General features: G+C 37.2%; 1 protein-coding gene across 8 annotated transcripts in view; it reads right to left on the reverse strand.

Moving 5' to 3' along the window:
- TPX2 (TPX2 microtubule nucleation factor) overlaps positions 1 to 20,248 on the reverse strand; it is a 70,783-nt gene that overhangs the window by 25,483 nt on the left and 25,052 nt on the right. For all 8 annotated transcript variants that reach the window (XM_032351054.1, XM_032351053.1, XM_032351055.1 and 5 more), the window contains exons 2-6: positions 16,272 to 16,448; positions 14,229 to 14,351; positions 8,738 to 8,861; positions 1,715 to 1,843; positions 705 to 833 (exon numbers count right to left, since the gene is read on the reverse strand). In XM_032351054.1, the coding sequence (XP_032206945.1) occupies positions 705 to 833; positions 1,715 to 1,843; positions 8,738 to 8,861; positions 14,229 to 14,351; positions 16,272 to 16,377 (611 nt within the window). In that variant the 5' untranslated portion in view covers positions 16,378 to 16,448. The remainder of the gene's footprint in view (positions 1 to 704; positions 834 to 1,714; positions 1,844 to 8,737; positions 8,862 to 14,228; positions 14,352 to 16,271; positions 16,449 to 20,248) is intronic.

Raw genomic sequence — 20,248 nt, forward strand, 5'->3', positions numbered from 1 at the left:
TTTTATTTATTTATTTGACAGAGAGAGAGAGATCACAAGCAGGCAGAGAAGCAGGCAGAGAGGGGGAAGCAGGCTCCCTGCTGGGCAGAGAGCCCGAGGCCAGGGCTTGATCCCAAGATCCTGAGACCATGACCTGAGCTGAAGGCAGAGGCTTAACCCACTGAGCCACTCAGGTGCTCCTGTACACTGATTGTGAAAATATATTTTTTGCTTGAGTAAAGACCAGAAGGGAGCTTGGCAAAATTAGAACTGTTCAATTCAGGTAGTAAGAACCTTTAATTTTTCCTTTTATATTTCTTTTAATTTGCTTTTTAAAAAAATATTCTTTTTTAAAATTTAATTCAATTAGTCACTATATAGTGCATCGTTAGTTTTTGATGTAATGTCCAGTGATTCACTGTTACATATAAACATCCAGTGCTCATCACATCACGTGCCCTCCTTAATCCCCATCACTCAGTTACCCCATCCCCCCACCCACTTCCCTTTCCATAACGTTCAGTTTGTTTCCCAGATTAATTTGCTTTTAAAGTATATTTTTCTCAACTTTTAAGATGAGCATCCTCAAGATATAAAACAATTCACCTCACCATAGTTATAGCTTTATGAATTTCCCAAGTTCCATGTGCTCCAGACCGCAGATATACCTACTTACAATTTTACTCTATTGACTCTTAAAGTTTAAATTCAGGAAAGAAGCATACCTCACAGGTTGTATACAAGACACAGTATGTCTGCCCTTGGCTTTCTCTGGGGAAGACTCGTGTTTTTCTGATGTATCTTGGTGAGCACTGCCTTCTTCCTCTTCTTCTGGCTTCTTTTTATTGTTAGAACTTTAGTTTAAAACGACAAAAAAAAAACCTCTCAATTCACTAAAGCATGCCCTGCTGTACCCTCCTCCCCAAAACTACCACAAACGGCTTAAATTTTCTCATTCTTTAGGACAACAAGCATGTCTCAACCGCAAGATTCTTCCAATAGCACCATTGATCATATGTACCAATGGATACAATGGGTAAACTTTGAGAACACCAATAGAAGTCAAGGTGAGAATTGTCTGATGATGGTTCAGGAGCGTGGGGAGGGATTCCAATGGCTCATTATCAAATGCACAAATGGCAAATAGCTAATTGCCTTCCCAATACCTACTCTACTTTCTTTCTTATTAACAGAACTCCAATTTTGTTTGGGGCAGCAATATCCAAAGGCAAAAGCACTATATTTGTTTCAACAGCCTCTCTTGCAATGAGGAAGAATCCAAGTGATCCAGTAAGATAACTGAAGTATAAGCAGGGTTTCTGGAAATTTTTCACTTCTGTGATATAAGTGCTGCCCTTCTTCCTTTGCCATACCCTCCTTCTTCTCTTGAACGTGGATGTTATACTTAGAAACATAGCAGCTATCTTATGACAATGCCGCAACAAGCACAAGGCAGAAGCTGAGAAACACAGCTGCCATCTTGAGTAACAAGTATGAAAAAAAGCTAACGCAGAGATGTTGTCTGGCATTGTTCAGTCACTAAACCAAAGCCAACAGCAACTTCTCTGAAGCAAATAAATCACTAGTCCTTAAACTACTCTAGCTGAATAGGCTATTACTTAGAGCAAAATACATTCCTAACTGATAAAAAATAAGAATAAGCACCATTGCTATGAACCATGGGAGCAAGTAGGAGTAAAACCTACGCCAACTGAGAGAAGATGTGGCTACTTACACTTTCATTTTTTTGGAGGGTGGAATTTCACTGATGATTACAGGAGTAGCACATCTCTTGGCTTTCATTTTTGCATGATGTTTTTCTTTCTGTTCCAGATCTTTCTGAGCAGAGAGTCTAGTAGATCTTCTATGATATAGGAATTGACAAAATTTATCTGAAATGAATACATCTACTACAGATATGCAATTATGCCCCACAAATGTGAAAGTATGTCAAATTGCCGAGGGCTACAGAGAGTTTAATGGTATTATTTCCACTCTAAAAACCTAATCTCTTCTTGTCTTACTGATAGCTTTTGAAATTTCATCATAAGATGTTGGTACTTATATGTAGCCAATTTTTTTTAAGGTACTGGTAATCACCTAGTACCATTCTGTCCTTTTATAGGTAAAAGTCAACAAAGATGAGGTGACTTGACCCTGCTACATAGCTAATTGCTGTCAGACCTGACATTTGAGGTCAGGTATCCTGGTAATTGACTAAGGTGAATATTTTCTCCTTTTTTTTTAGCCACACTCCCCCTTTCTGGTAAAATATACCATATACCAAAAAAAGAGCACAAAACAAAAATTAAGTTAAATGATTACAAAGTGGGGAAAAAAAGGGTTATAAAGTGAAGACTCATGAAATCACCACCCAGGTTAAGAAACAGAACACTGGCAGCAGCTACTATCTGACTTGTTTTATAGTTATCATTACTTTTTCTTTATTGTTTTGCCATTTAGTATGCATTTCCATAAACATGGTACATTAGTTTGGAAAGAAAACAAAATACAAAGAATAACAACAACAAAGAAAACCCCTTTAGATAATAGAATCAGACTACTACATGTATTTATTTCTGTCTGGTTTGTTTCACTCAACATTATGTTTGTGACAATCAACCACCTTAATTTATATAGCTTTAATTCAGTGATTTTCAATGCTTGTATAACAGTCACTGCAGTAATGTACCACTATTTATGCAGCTTACTGCCAATTTTCATGTAAGTCTCCATGTGCACATGTTGCTGTTGGATGTAAGTTGTAAGATTGTTAGGTCAGAGGGCATTGGTTATATCAACTAAAGCTGTTTTCCAAAGTGCTTGTACCAATCTATGCTTACCTTAGCAAGTCTATATTATAGTCTGCACTGCTCTACACACTCCTGAACACTTGGTATTTTCAGATGAGCTAATTTAGCTGGTATTGAGTAAAATCTCATTGTGAGGGTGTTGTTTTTTTTTAAGATTTTATTTGACAGAGAGAGAGTGTAAGTGAGCATGAGCAGAGGGGAAAAGCAAGGGGAGAGGGAGAAGCAGACTCACAGCTTAGCAGGGTTCCATGCGGGGCTCCATTCCAGGACCCCTGGATCATGACCTGAGCCAAAAGCACACACTTAACCAACTGAGCCACCCAGGTGCCCCTCATTGTGGTTTTAATTTGCTTTTCTCTGATTACCAATGAGATAGAGTAACTTTTCATATGTTTACTGGCCATTTGGATATCCTCTTTGATAAAGTGCTAGTTCAAGTCTCTTCTTTGTTTTCCACTGGGTGGTCAATCCTTTCCTGATCAGTAGGAATTCTTTACATACTATGAATATAAGCTCTTTGGTAGGTTTTATGTGTTAGATGTATCTTCTCCCACTCTGGAGGATGGCTTTTCACTCTCTTTATGGTATCATTTGATTAGATAAATATCTCAAGTACATCAATAGCCCTCCCCATTATGCTCAGTGCTTTTCTGTATACTATTTAAAAAAAAAAAAAACAAAAAAAAAAAACCTTCCCTTATTCCAAGATCATAAAGATATTCTCCTTTACTTCCTTATAGGAGCTTTAGCTTTCATATTTAGATATACAATTCCACATAGAATTGACTGTTTTAGGGTACCTGGCTGGCTCAGTCAGGAACATGAAACTCTTGATTCCAGGGTTGTGGGTTCAGGCATCATATTGGGTCTAGAGTTTACTTAAATAAAGAAATAAACTTGAAAGAATTAACTTTTATATGGAGTGAGGTAGGGACCAAGTTTCATTCTATCTATCTGGATATCCACTAGTCAAGCATTGTTTGTTAAGGGGGGGAGGGAGCACTATTTCCCACAGATCTGTGGTAACATCTTTGTCATATATCATGTTCATATATGGGAAGGTGAATTTTTGTTTGATTCCACTGGTCTCACTAATCCTTGAGTATTATCATAAAGTTTTAATTATTGAAGCTTCATAATAATATGCCTTTCCATGTACTAGACACACTTCAAAAGTATCCAGCTATTCTCAGACCTTTGCATTTCTCAAAAATTTTTAGCATCATTTATCAAAGTCCAAAGTGAAAACCATTGGGATTTTAACGGATATTGCATTGAATCTATAGATAACTTAGGGAGAATTGACATCTTTACAATACTGAGTCTCCCAATCCATAAATATGGTATGCCCTGCCATTTGTTTAGATCTTATTTAATTTCTCTTTTCTTTTTCAAAGCACTTTCTTTATAAAAGTCCTTAAACATTATAAAGACATTATTACATATTCAGAATTTTATGCTACTACATAGAGTCACAATTTTTAAAATCTTTATCATGGAGAATATCAAGCATATTTTAAATATAAAGAGAATAATATAGTAAACTACTAAGTACTCATCATTCAGTTTCAGAAATTATCAACTCATAGCCAATCATGTATCAGTTTTCCCTCCATCCATTCTCCTGGATTTTCAAGCAATTCCTACTAAAGGTCTATCTTTCATCTGCAAATATTTCATATTAATCACTGAAAGAAAGTACTCATAAAAAAATATATGGAGGGGCATCTGGGTGGGTGGCTCAGCTGTTAAGCCTTCAGCTCAGGTCATGATCTCAGAGTTCTGAGATAGAGCCCCACTTGGCTCCCTGCTCAGCAGTGACTCTGTTTCTCCCTCTCCCTCTGTGATCTCTCTCACTCTCTCTCAAATAAAAATCTTTAAAAAAAAATAATACATGGAATAATAAAGAGCAAATTTATTCAATTAAGGAATGAAGCAATGGATGTATTGAATGAGTAATAAAGAGTGTATATTATAAAAAACAGACAAAACACAAAACTACAACTATGTGAAGGCACTGGAAAGTGACCAAAAGCAGGCAGAAAACAGGAACATTTATTCATGAAAAACAGCAACTGCAAAAGGTAAGTATTATGAGTTAGTAGCTTTTTGGCCTGAGGTACTCCCCAAACGTAGCAGCTCCAAGAGCAGAAAATTCCAGTCTCACTGGCTAGAGATAGCAGAAGAATTCAAGGCCAGTGTAACAGCTGGAAATTTAGAGGAAAATCCTAAAAGCAAAAGAGCTACAGAAAAGATGTCATTCAAAATCTGAGCAAAAACTCTGTATAATTCCTGCCTGACAGCTAAACCATTTGTATTTTAGGAAAGACCTAGGAAGCCCAGCAAAAAGGCAAGCAGAAACTGATGAGGAGTCCATCCTTTAAAGTCATAACTGTCTAGATAAGATTGGTGAGTTTGCTGCTTTTTTTGAAGTAGATCCCCCACTGTGTATATAGAAGGATGGCACAAAGATAACATCTCACTAGCTTGAGGTGTCAGTAGACAAACATCAGAGCAGGCAGAAAGGCTGAAAATTTAGAACTTCAGAAGCAAGACAACCACAGAGGATGAACACTTAAACCTAAGTATAAACTCTACTCAGAGTCTGGGCTGACCTCTAACCTTTGCAGACCCAAGGGAGACCACAGGGAGCCAGACTAAAAAAGCAGCAGCTACGTATGCAAATACATGAATAACCAATAATCCCATGAAAATGTGGATCAACATCATTAGCCATCAGAAAAATGCAAATTAAAAACAATGAAATATCACTGAAAAGACTATCAAGAGTTGGCTAGGATATGGAACAACTGAAACTCTCATATATTGTTAGTGGGATTATAAATGGGACAATCACTTTGGAAAACATTCTGGCTGTTTCTTATAAACATACATTTAACCTTATGGCCCAGCAGTTGCACTCCTAAGTATTTACCCAAAAGAAATATATGTCCTCAACTACTCATAGCAGCTTTATATAGCCCCAGACTGGAAACAACCCAAATGTCCTTCATCTGTTGAATGGATAAATAAATTGTGGCATATCCACTCAATAAAACTTACTATCAGCAATAAAAAGAAGCAAACTACCAATACATGCAATGACATGGATGCATCTCAAAAACAAATGCTAAACGCAAGAAGTCAGATAGAAGAGTACATATAATTCCATTTACAAAATTATCTAGAACAGGACAAAATAATTTATGGTGACAGGAATTGGAAAAGTGGTTGCCTCTGGGTGAGAGGGTGAGAAGGCAGAAGAAGCAGTTTAGTTTGACTATACAGGGATAGGAATGAGAGAACTTTCTGAAGTGCTGGAAATTTTCTATATATTTTGGTTGTGATTACATGGTGGTATGTATTTGTCAAAATTAATCAGACCAGGGACGTTTGGGTGGCTCAGTGGTTTAAGCCTCTGCCTTCGGCTCAGGTCATGATCTCAGGGTCCTGGGATTGAGCCCCACATCAGGCTCTCTGCTCGGCACGGAGCCTGCTTCCTTCTCTCTCTGCCTGCCTCTCTGCCTACTTGTGATCTCTGTCTGTCAAATAAATAAATAAAATCTTAAAAAAAAAATTAATCAGACCATACACTCAAGACTATATATTTTACTATATGCAAATTATTACCCAGCAAAATTAGTTAATTTTTTTAAATTAGTTAATTTTTAAAAATGGGTTGAGAATCATAAAATCTAGAAAGAAAGACAAAGCACATCCATACAGAACCATTTAGACCATTACTTAAATTCAACATACAGTGATACTATAAAGTCAAGAGAAGAATTGCTGGGTGTCTTTAGGGAGAAATGGCTAAGGGATGAGATACCAAAATTAAAACATTTATTTGTGGTAAAGCAACCCCTTCATGGAAAAATTATTATGACACACTAAGGCCTTATTGATTCTTAACTATTCTGTGTTGAAGAAGTTTTGGCGATCTTTTAGCCTACTGAAACCATGTGAAAATAAAATAATAGGGAATTTGCCTGACTGTCTATACCTTCCTATCCCAGCTGCCATGTCTTTCCAGATTAGGCAACTCTGGAGTCAGAAAAATCTGAGATTTGAGATTAACGGCACTAATGTTTTACCTCTTATTATGTATTTTGATAATGCGGTATTATTTACGAAGTACTGTCACATACTATCTTATCTGGCCCTTTCTGACAAGAAGACTGAGGGATATGGTTATTCTCAGTAAACTGAGATTTTGAGTGGTAGAGGTACCTGCCTTAAAAACAAAACAAAACAGGGACGCCTGGGTGGCTCAGTCGGTTAAGCCACTGCCCTCAGCTCAGGTCATGATCCCAGGGTCCTGGGGCTGAGTCCCGCATCAGGCTCCTTGCTTGGCAGGGAGCCTGCTTCTCTCTCCACCTCTACCTGCCGTTCTGCCTCCTTAAGCATTCGCTCCCTCTCATTCTCTCTCTCTCTGACAAATAAATAAAATCTTAAAAAAACAAAAACAAAAACCACTCAGGTCTTCTAACTCTGAGAGTAGCTGGATTCCTGTCACACCATCACTTCCAAAAAGCATTCAGAATTCAGTCATGAAAGATAATTTTAGCAACCATACACAAATCATACACTAGTGAAGACACTAACACTTTCCTGAATTCTGAAGAAATCTCTAAGACACTGGGTCCCTTTTCTGTAGGACTCATTCACAACCTAAACATTGAACAGAAACCAGAGAATCACCCAATAGCAATCTCTTAAGATCTCTTGTGATTTATGATTGATTGAGATTTCACAGAATTCTTTGATTAAAACAGGCTTCTTTATTCGGGACACCTGGGAGACTCAGTCAATTAAGCACCCGACTCTTGATTTTGGCTAAGATCATGATTTTACGGTGTGAGATCAAGCCCCACATCTGGCTCCACACTCAGCACTGATTCTGCTTGAGATCCTCTCCCTCTACCTCTTCCCCCACTCACATACTCACTCTTTCTTTCAAATAAATAAATACATGAAATCTTTTTTAAAATAATAATAAAAATAAAATTAAAAAAATAATAAAATGGGCTTCTTTATCAAAAAAGATTAGGATAAGCTTATATGATGCTATCCTCAAAAGGCAATATCCTTATGACAACATGAAGATTTACAAACTGTAACTTCATCACTTCTGAGCTACAATACATATTATCTATATATAAATAATATCATTTGCCATTCCTCTTCCTTGAAGATATTCTAGGTAACATCAAGGTATAAAGCAATAGGGGTGTCTGGGTGGTTCAGGTGGTTGGGCATCCAACTCCTGATTTCAGGTCAGGTCAGATCTGAGGGTTGGGAGACTGAACTCTGCATCGGTCTCCATGCTGGGCTTGGAACCTGCTTAAGATTCTCTCTCTGTCCCCCACCCCACACTCACTCCCACTCTTTAAAAAAAAAAAAAAAAAAAGGATACTGATACAAATACAACATTCAAAGACATGAAATGTTTTTAGATCACCAGTGTCAAGACTGCAGCTTAACCCATCCACCCATCCTTTCATTCATTCAAGTATTTATTCACCTTCTGCTCCTGCCAGACACTGTCAGGGACAGTAAGAATACATAATGTTTGCCCTTATGTAATGTACTTACAACCTATAATCAGGAAAAAAATCTGCCATATTTACACAATTTACACAAGTATATTACAATCCATATTGATGGTGCAAACAGCAAGGGCTCTGGAAATGAACTGATCAGTCTGAATTCTGGCTCTGATACAAACTTCAAGCAACTTAGTACCTCTAACTTGCTTATCAATAAATTAAGGATACTATCTACAACTCATAAACATTATGAAGATTAAATGAGGTAATATAAAGAGTCTAGTATAGTAGGTATTATAGTAGGTAGTATAGTCTAGAATAGTAGGTATTCTGACAATAATTATTCTTTGAACATCATTAATATAACCACCACTTTGAGTCCTGAAACAGTCTTACCTCTGAGGCTGCACTGGAGTATATTTTGAGGTGGTTCCCTTGACTTCCAAAGAACAAGCATTTGATGGAATGGACTGTTCCGCCAGATTTTCTTTTTCTGCCTCTTTGTAATAAGTATTGTCAACTGTGGGAGAGCAAAAACTAGTCAATACTCAGAATCCCAAGGAAAACGTTGGAGAGACATGTAGATACATACATATCTATTTGTGTGTGTGTGTGTGTGTGTGTGTATCCCTTCTAAGTAGTGGAACCATTAGTTCTGGTGACATCTTATACGGAAGTCCAATTTATAAAATCTACTTTGATTGAAGCAGAAATGTGGGATCTAAGGCCTATCTGCCAGCCTAAGTCAGCAACTCGGAAAAAAGCAGCTCTGTCTTTAAATGCTGATACAGTCATATTATCTGGCATTATGGGTATACCCATCAGCTTTTCTCCCCTCCAGAAATTAAAAACACTGAGAGTTAAAAGATATAGCATCTGAGAAAGGGGAGATAAGGGCATGAAGGAGAAGGAGTTACTTTATCATAAAATATTCTTATGTTACCATAGCCATAATGGAACAGAAACAAAAAAGTACTGTAAGAATAAGGAGAGAAAAAAATAATAATAATAAGGAAAAAGAACAGTCAAGTAAAGGGGAAGAAATAGCATTTGCTGGTATAGCTTATGAACTGAGCCTTGATAAAAGAAAAAACCCTAACCAAATAAATGGAAGAAAAGTTAGGCTATGAAAACACACTTCATGTATTATTTATTCCAGAAAACAATCATTTGTCTCATTCCCTAAAGAAATTTTTTTCTGGAAGGGAGAAAAAGAAACAAACAAACAAACAAAAATGATAGTGCATTATATCAAGGCTACAATAGAGGCACTTACCCATTTAAAAGCAGAGATGATTAAATTTTTTAAAATTAATGTAAAAAATTTGATATAAAATTTTTATAGGGCACCTGGCTGGCTCAGTCAGTAGACATATGATTCTTGATCTCAGGGTTATAAATTCAAGCTCCATATTAGGTGCAGAGATTACTTAAAAATAAAATTTTTAAAAATAAATATTATATGTTGCCTATAAAAATGCACTTAAAATATAGAGATACATCATGCTAGCACTAATCAAAAGAAAGCTGGAATGGATATAACATCAATGCAGATTTCAGAGCAAAAAATATCACCAGAGATAAAGATGACCATTTCAAAATGATAAAATGATCAATTCCTCAAGATGCCAAAACAACCTAAATATTTATGTACTGAATAAGAGACCTTCAAAACACACAAAGCAAAAAATAGAAGAAGAAATAGAAAAAACCATGAGTATAGCCTGAAATTTCAATCTCTCCCTCTAATTTATGGAACAAATTGACAGAAAAATCAGTAAGAATCTAACTCATATGAGCAAGTGTGTAAGGCTGTATTCAATAAAACTTCATTAACAAAAATATGTTGCAGTCAACTCATCAGGAGGAAATAACAATAGCAAACATATATATACAAAATAACAAAGCCCCAGATACATAAAGGAAAAACTGAAAAAATTAAAGGGAGAAATAGACAATTCAACAGTATAGTTGAAGATTTCATTATCTCTATTTTCAATAACTGACAGTACAGTTAAATAGAAGATCAATAAGGAAATAGAAGATTTGAGCAATACTATCAACCAGCTTGATCCAAATTGACATTGATGTAACTCTCCACTCAATGACAGCAGAATACACATTCTTTTGAAATGCATACAGAATATTTACAAGACAGACCATATTCTGGGCCATGAAACAAAACACTTAAAAGGATTCAAGTCACACAAGTAATGTTCATTAACCACAATGGAATTAAATCCCTCAAGAAATCAGTAACAGACACAATTTCTAGAATCAATCCCCCCTCCATGTATTTGGAAATTAAAAAACATACTTCTAAATAACAGGTAATTTGGAACTAGTAGAAACACAAACTACCAACACTCACTCAAGAAGAGATAACCTGGAAAAAAAAAAAAAAAAAAGAAGAGATAACCTGGGCGCCTGGGTGGCTCAGTGGGTTAAGCCACTGCCTTCGGCTCAGGTCATGATCTCAGGGTCCTGGGATCGAGTCCCGCATTGGGCTCTCTGCTCAGCAGGGAGCCTGCTTCCTCCTCTCTCTCTCTGCCTGCCTCTCTTCCTACCTGTGATCTCTCTCTGTCAAATAAATAAATAAAATCTTTAAAAAAAAAAAAAAAAGAAGAGATAACCTATATCCGTTAAAGAAATTGAATTTGTAGGGGCGCCTGGGTGGCTCGTGGGTTAAAGCCTCTGCCTTAGGCTCTGGTCATGATCCCAGGGTCCTGGGATCAAGCCCCGCATCGGGCTTTCTGCTCAGCAGGGAAACCTGCTTCCCTTCCTCTCTCTCTGCCTGCCTCTCTGCCTACTTGCAATCTCTGTCAAATAAATAAATAAAAATCTTAAAAAAAAAGAAAGAAATTGAATTTGTAGTTAAAAACCTTTCTACAAAGAAAACTTCAGACCCAGTTGGGTTCGATGGTGACTTCTACTAAACATTTAAGACATAATATCAATTCCATGCAAATTCTTCCAGGAAAAATGAAAAGAAGGGAATATTTAAAGTAAGGCCAGCTTTTCTCTATCAAAATAAAACAAAGGCATCACAAGGAAAACCACAGACCAATATCCCTCATCAATAATATAAGAAATATTCTCGACAACAATGTATCAAACTGAGCCTAAAAACAAAGAAAAATACCATCATGACCAACTGGAGCTCATCCCAGAAATGTAAGGTTGGCTTAACATTGGAAAATTAGTGCAATTTAACATATTAACAGACCAAAAAAAGAAAAATGTCATATAATCATCTCAATATAAGCAGAAAATGCATCTGACAAAATCTCACATCCATGACAAATAAAAATTATCAACAAAACAAGAATAGATGGGAACTTCTTCAGCTTGATTAAGGGTATTTATGAAAAAAACTATAGTTAACAGCACAGATTTTTAAAGATTTTATTTTTATTTTTTATTTGAGAGAAAAAGTGAGAGAGAGCACACGCGCGCGCACAAACACTCACAGGTGAGGGAGGGGATGGCAGAGTGGGAGGGAGAAGGACAAGAAGACTCTAGGCTGAGTGCAGAGCCTGAGGCAGGGCTCAATCCTACCATCCTGAGATCACAACCTGAGCCAAAATCAAGAGTCAGATGTTCAACTGACTAAGTCACCCAGACACCCCAACTACAGTTAATGTCGTACTTAATGGTGAAGACCTAAATGCCACAACAGGCATGTCTACCCTTTCCACTCCTATCCATTATCTTTCTGAAGGCTCTAGTCAGTGCAATATGCAAGAAAAAGAAATAAAAGGGATATTTGCAAAAATAAATAAATAAATAAATAAATAAATAAATAAATAAGGGATATTTGCAGATGACATGATCATCCTAAATCTGATGAAATCTAGGGGCACTTGGGTGGCTCAATTGGTTAAGCATTTCCTTCGGCTCAGGTCCTGATCCCAGGGTCCTGGGATAGAAACACCCTTAGACTTCCTGCTCAGCCGGGCATCTGCTTCTGCCTCTCCCTTCCTCCCAACCCCAACCCCAGCTTGTGCATGCGCATTCATGCTCTCTATCTCTCTCGTTCACATTCTCTCTCTCTCAAATAAATAAGTAAAATCTTTAAAAAGAAATAAATAAAAGAAATCTGATGGAGTCTACAAAACCTACCAAAACTATTAAGTGAGTTTAGAAGGTAGCAGGATAAAAGATGAGTATATAAAAATTAATCGTATGCCTTTGTATTAGCAATACAATAGGAAATTGAAATTAAAATAGAGGTATGAAAAGAACTTAGGGAACACAAATACAGGAAATTAGTTAGAGAAAAAAGGGTATTTGAGCTGGACCTTGAATGATGAGTAGGAACTTTTCATATATATTAAGAGGCAGAGGGAACAAAACTAATAGGTGAGAATATGTAATATGAAAGAACACAGGCTCTGAGGGGTCTAAGGGGCATGCACATAAGCAGTGTGTATGGTCTTTGGCACATGACAGGCCCAGAAGAAGTCTCTTGCTTTGGGGCACACTGTTGACAAAACAGTCTTGAACTGACAAATTAGGTAGTATTATATATTCTTTCAATTCAAGAAAGTACAAAGACGGGCGCCTGGGTGGCTCAGTGGGTTAAGCCGCTGCCTTCGGCTCAGGTCATGATCTCAGGGTCCTGGGATCGAGTCCCGCATCGGGCTCTCTGCTCAGCAGGGAGCCTGCTTCCTCCTCTCTCTCTCTGCCTGCCTCTCTGCCTACTTGTGATCTCTCTGTGTCAAATAAATAAATAAAAATCTAAAAAAAAAAAACAAAAAACAAAGAAAGTACAAAGACCACCAAAGCAACAGAAAATCTGCCACACATAATGAACTAATGAAATTCACCTGAGGATACAGCACTCAGGCCACAGGCATTCTAAGCATGTCAAGTGAAACATGTCATACACTTCTAATACCTTCTACAAGAAAGAGAGTGGATGCAAAAATTCAGGGTCCTTGTCCTGATCCTAAATTCAACAGATGTCATCTGACATCTCATAAAATAATTATCTGAAAGTCATCCTAGCAGCTTAGACTCTGTAAACTAGAAAAGTTCACTAAAAATACAGCTATTTCCTGGTATGACTCCTCTAGTTAATGGTCTAATTGAAGCCAGTTTCAGATTTACCTATAAGAGTCATAGTCAAATGTTCTAAATTAATTGTGGTGATGGCTGTATAATACTCTATGAATATACTATAAAAAAACACGGACTACGGTGAGTGCTATAAAATGTATAAGCCTGATGATTCACAGACCCATACACCTAGGGCAAATAGTACATTATAATATGTTAATAAAAATAATTTTTAAAATAAAATAAAAACCAAGCCATTAAAAAAAAAACTCACGGAAATGTAACTTTAGGTGATTTGTACAGGTAAATTATATCTAAATATAGCTATTACTTCAAAAAAAGAATAATTTTTAAGTATTTATGATCTCTTTAAAAATGCTTTTGTTCTTTAAAAAAATGCTTCTTTTGTTCTGATCAAACAGACAATATTCTGCAGACTTAGTAACCACCAGTCTAAATGTCAATTATCTTTTAAAATCAGATGCATGACTCAAAGAATCCTTGTACAATGGCAAACAGTACGTTCTTCTCTCCTGCTGTTTTGTTCCCAGTCAGACTCAGGTTAGGTTAAATCTTGTCATAAAAAGAAAAGAGTTATATATCTGGCAGTAAAAGTCAATGTTAGCTTAAGTTCTAAGAGATTTAAAAAAAAAAAAAAAGTATAGTGCATCATTAGTGTCACATTCACCATGAAATGAATTAGCCCACTTCACCAATAATAAACCAAAGGATACAACATTTAGGTAATTCCCCAGATCCCTCTTGCTCTTAATACACTGTTTCACCATTCTACCAAGCACCTTTTTTCTAAGATGATCTTTCTTACCTGGTCTCAAAGGCGTGACAATAGCTTGCTGAGGATTAGGCTTCCTCAGAGGGGTTTTGCCCTGAAAAAGCCCTGCTATGCCATTCTTTCCAGGAAACTTATTCTCCAAATTGGCCTTCTCCTCTGTGAAAAAGTAAGAGTGTCATCATTTAAACAATCAGCAAGGAAGTAAAATAAATCAGTACCCTGCACATTTTTTTAAAATGGGGCCTCGTGCTCGCTTCGGCAGCACATATACTAAAATGGGGCCTAAACCCTTCTACTGGTACACTTTTAATTCATTTGGCAAGTACAAAGCTCTATTGATAAAAAAGAAATGAGTACACATTATACGTCAGAGATAGAGACTGTAAAAACTATCAAAACTACCACTAAAACACTGGCAACATTGAACAATGTATCATAGAAAAGAAGTGCAGACTCTGCATTGTGAATAGCTACTTACTTTTACTTGATACACATTTGGACCATACAAGCATGAACCGGCCTAATACATCGTGTTCCTCTCAAAGAAAACTGTAGCTATTAAGATCTGCAGGGCTTACAAGGGAAGTACTATGGTCTATTTGAGTTGAGGTTCCTCACCCACAGTGGCAAGAGGTGGGTGTGTGAGGATGGAACAGACCTAGGCTCTCTCAGGAATTTTATCTTAGGTTCTGCTGTGCCCAAAAGTTAACCCAAAGCAGTGAAACGTCTCTTCTACCAAAAGCCTATCAACAGACAGAAGCTTCAGGAATGTGGTGATGCCCAGCAAATAACACCGAGCATGCATACCCTGACTGCAAATATGTAAAGAGATACGATTATTTGGAAGAGAATTAGAAAATAATATATTAGAACTAAAGTGGTTTTGAAAGAATAGTAGGGTTAATTTTTCTTCTACATTATATTTAATAGTGTCTTGTACTAATATTTCCTTTTTTTTTTTTTTTTAAAGAAACTTAGATAAAGGAATAGACAACCCAGACTTCTCCTTGCGGTTTCAGTAAAGCAGAGAGACACAGGGAACACCCCTGTAGGGTAGCTGGCCCTCTTCTCCACCCTTCCTCAACACCACTTTCAACAGATTCCTCCTCTCAGGAACCCCCGGCATACTATTAAAAAGAATGGCATGTGCCATCACATTTGGATACTGCATTATACGTAATAAGTGCAGCTGCAAGAGACTCATTTTTTTCTCCCATTACATACTGATTTTCTTTTAATATGGAGGATAAAGACATGAGAAAGAGAAAAACGAAGAGATTCTAGGAACTACTAACCTGACATATCAGTGATCTCACCATATTATTACAAAGTAATATGAAAATATAACCTTATCCTTATTTATTGTTGGACTGGTGTCAGAGTTTGTGTCAAATCACATTATCCAACATCAGGTGATCCCATCTGCTTGGGGATTGGGTTCTAAGTAGCATAATCCCCCCAGCCAAAAAAGAATTGGTAAAGCGAAGTAAGAGGGAGGTAACTGCAGTTACAAAAAAGTAACACAAGAATCCTTGTGATATTAGATCTGTTAGAACTGTTCAATATCTTGACAGTGGGAGTAGATACACAAACTTACACAGATGATTAAAAATTGCATAGAACTTACTACATAAATGAATATGAGTACAAGTGAAATTGAGGAAATCTGAGTAAGATAGGTAGATTCTATAAATGTCAATATCCTAGCTATAATATTATATTCTGTGCCCAATGATAGTAGAGCAAGTTTTTATGTGGCTGCCATCGCGACAGAATGTTTTTGAATGCTAGAGTTTCACTGAACTTTGTTTCATCTGGATTTTCCCATATATCCCTAAAGATTAAACACTTATCATTCTTAACTGCAAAATTACATTAATTTGTACTGACAGTCCATTTCCAAAATACTGGGCATTTCAATTATTTCTATCATATATCATGGATGATAAAGTATCTTGGTGTAAATAAGAATTTATATTTTAGTTATTTTCTTGCAATTCCTTCTAATTTTTGAAAGGTACTCAGAACAAAGCAAGCCACTAACCCTTAGAATGGCCAGAGAGAGTCAACACTTACCAAACCAAGAATCTATGTTTTGGGTATCTTCCTCATCATTCAAAGAGGTAAAATTGATGAAGTCCGTGGGAGCGTCATAGGAATAGGAAGTTTTAACTTGTGACATTGTCCCCTGTCTTGGCACCGAAGAGCAGATTTTCCCCAGTACTTGTGTCACTTCTTTCAACAGATCACCTTCTAATGAAAGAAATGATTCAGAAACTCAGTTGTACATTAATCTAAGGTACTGATTCCCCAGCAGGTACTTTGCCTTTACTACTACATGTGCAATTCTGAAAATGATCTGGACAAGTTGCCTAACTTTTCAAACCAAACTAAAAGTTAACTTCTGGGGCACCTGAGTGGCTCAGTGGGTTAAGCCTCTGCCTTTGGCTCAGGTCATGATCTCAGGGACCTCAGATCCAGCCCCTTGTTGGACTCTCTGCTCAGCAGGGAGCTTGCTTCCCGCCCCCCTCTCTCTCTGCCTGCCTCTCTGCCTACTTGTGATCTCTGTCAAATAAAATAAATAAACAAGCAAATAAATAAAAGTTAACTTCTTTTTCTTCTTTTCTTTTTTTTTTTTTTTTAAAGATTTTATTTATTTGACAGAGATCACAAGTAGGCAGAGAGACAGGCAGAGAGAGTGGGGAAGCAGGCTCCCTGTTCAGCAGAAAGCCCGATGCGGGGCTTGATCCCAGGACCCTGGGATCACGACCCGAGCTGAAGGCAGAGGCTTTAACCCACTGAGCCACCCAGGCGCCCCTCTTTTTCTTCTTTTTTAAAGTTTTTTTGTTGTTTTTTTGTTTTTTTAGCAATGTCTACACCCAACGTGAGGCTCAAATCCCAAGACGAAAAGTCGCATTCTCTACTGACGGAGTCAGTCAGGCACCCCAAAGACAACTTTTCTTTTTTGGGAACTTGAAGACACCCCTTGAGATAAATATGTTGGAATTAGAAAGAGGGAAAGTTTGATGAGTACCTACAACATGCCAGGCAAGCACCATATTGGGTGTTTTACATTAATTATTTTATTTTCCCTCAATCTACCATTTTCTCACTTCTAGCCTCTCCAATATTCAATTTACTCTCTCTCTCTCAGCCCTGAATAATCCAATTTCTGTCCTGAATAATTAAATTTCTAAAACACGCCATTAAATTTTATACCTACCAACTAAAATCTTACTCATTGGGGCACCTGGGAAGCTCAGTCGGTAAGCATCTGCCTTCGGCTCAGGTCATGATCCCAGGGTCCTGGGATCAAGCCCCATATCAGGCTCCCTGCTCAACAGGGAGTCTGTTTCTCCCCATCAAGCTCCCCCTGCTTGTGTTCCTTCTCTCACTATCTCTGTCATAAATACATAAAAATCTTAAATAAATAAATGATAAGATCTTACTCATCATTCAAAGTTCAATTTAATTCTCTACAAACTTTCCCACGCTTCACCTATCATACAAACTGTTGCCTCTCCAAAACCATAGTGCTTTGTTTACCATCCAATTTTATGTTAGTTAACTATACAAATGCCTCTCATAGAAGATTGTAAGTTCCTGAGAACAAGGATGGATTTTACTCACTTGTATATACCTCATCCATCAAGGTACTTAGAACAGGATCTTATATATAGTAAGAGCTCAATACATTTTGCCAACTACAGGCTTTCTTTCCTTAGAAATATATTCATAAAAATACTATCCCTGAGCATGAAAAGAAAAACTTTAAGAAATACATAAAAGGAGATGCCTGGCTGCCTAAGTAGGTAGAGAATGTGACTCTTGATCTCGGGGTTATAGGTTCACGCCCTACATTGGGTGTAGAGACTGCTAAAAATAAAATCTTAAAAAAAAAAAAAAAAAAAAGGCACATGCCGATTAGATCAAAGGAACAAGTCAAAGATAGGGGCCCATCCCTACTCCTATATACAAAGTTCTACACTGCCCTATAGAAACCTGTGTGGGTTTAAAGTCAATCCCCACTCTAGCCCTCTGTGGTTAAGAAAATATCTGAAAGTAGTCTGAAAAACAGCCTGAAGGGCACACTCATTGGCAAATAATTTCCCTATGAAACTCAGTGAGCCATTTGTCTTCATCCAGGGAACAACATGTACTTAAAGTATTCTGTATCTTGAAAGAGAAGTAGATACCAGTAATCACTTGAATTTATATTTATAAACATTTTTTTTTTAAGATTTTATTTATTTGACAGAGATCACAAGCAGGCAGAGAGGCAGGCAGAGAGACAGAGAAGGAGGAAGCAGGCTCCCCGTCAAGCAGAGAGCCCGACGCGGGGCTCGACCCCAGGACCCTGAGACCATGACCCGAGCCAAAGGCAGAGGCTTTAACCCACTGAGCCACCCAGGTGCCCCTTGAATATACATTTATTAAGTATCTTCTTTAAGCTTTTATTTTATTATAAAAATGCATGCTCATTAAAGAAATTAGATCATAAAAACACCTTTTATTAAAAAAAATAATAATCTACAATGCCACACTATTTCAACCTATCTTTCTCTCTCATTCTCTTTCTATACATATACACACATATATATGAATCTGCTTCACATATTTTGAATGTTTTTCATGTCAATACATACGGGTATTTTATCAATTGATGACTGTGCTATAATTTGCTTATCCCATATTTTTAGGTATTTCCCAATATTTTCGCTTTAAAGACACTACTAGAAGACTATCTGGGGTGCCTGGGTGGCTCAGTCAGTTGAGTGTCTGCCTTAGGCTCAGGTTATGGTCCCAGGGTCCTGGGATGGAGCCCTGTATCAGGCTCCCTGCTCAGCAGGGAGTCTGTTTCTCCCTCTCCCTCAGACCCTTTACCTGCCCCCCACCCAGCTTGTTCTCTCTCTCAAATAAACAAATAAAACCTTTAAAAAATGGAATGGCTTCATTTATGTGGAAATGTTCCTCTAAAGAGCAATAGTTACTTGTATTACCAGAGAGGTATGCCAGTTCCCCAAACCATCACCAGTTCTGGGCACTAATAACTCTCAGTGCTCTTTTTCTTTATATTATACCACCATCCCTATTCTCTGAGATAAACTGTGAGCTTAGTTACACCCAACTTCACTGCTCAGTGGTTTGGCCAATATTTCATTAGCTTCTCTCAGTGGACTGGGGTAATTCAGAAGGTACTTCAGTGCCTCAGAAATATTTGTTCGAATAAATACTTGGTTTACTTAATGATATCAATCTATATACCAGAGAACTTCATCTTCCCATGGTCTCTCCTATTAACTCATTGCAGTCAGAACTCCACGGACACCTTTATAACAATGCCCCAATTGAGGTACTTAGGTAGAAATACGATTATTTTGGAATTGGGAGGAATCTTAAACAACACCTAACTTTTGCAGTTTATAGATAAGGATTAAAGCAAAAAAGGCTCTTTCAAGGTCACATGACAGAAATACTAACAATCATGGTAAAAACAGTTACCAAAGGCACTTATTATATGTACCAGGTGCCATGAAGTACTAAATTCATATTATTTCTAATACTCTCAACAATCCTGTAAAACAGCAATTATTATTCCCATCCTACAAGAGGAAGCTAAAGAGAGAAATGACTTGCCCAATATCACACAGTTTTATAATGGCAGAAGTAGATCTAGAACAGAGGCTCCTAACTCCTTTACAATGTTCTTTCCACATTATTCTGCCCTCTCACCCTGTGAATTAGAGAAGCATATTAACATAATAAGGCCTTTAACTGCATAATAGTACTGTATTTCCTAGTAGATCCATTCTCCATTGTCTTTTGCCCTGAATAGAGGAGTCCTTATTATTCTCATTCTAAATTTTTCACTTTCCCCTATTTCTACTTTCATTGTTCAATTTAACTCAATAAGCTATTTGTTAGCAGTCCACTCTTACTATACACTCACCAGGGGCCTGAAGATAGGGGCTTGATGATACTGGAGCTCCTTTCTCACTAATACCCAAGGATAAGACTCTGTCTCATACAAAGTAGATCTAGTCTCAGATACA

Source organism: Mustela erminea, chromosome 7 (genome assembly GCF_009829155.1).
Source record: "Mustela erminea isolate mMusErm1 chromosome 7, mMusErm1.Pri, whole genome shotgun sequence".
Taxonomy (NCBI): domain Eukaryota; kingdom Metazoa; phylum Chordata; class Mammalia; order Carnivora; family Mustelidae; genus Mustela; species Mustela erminea.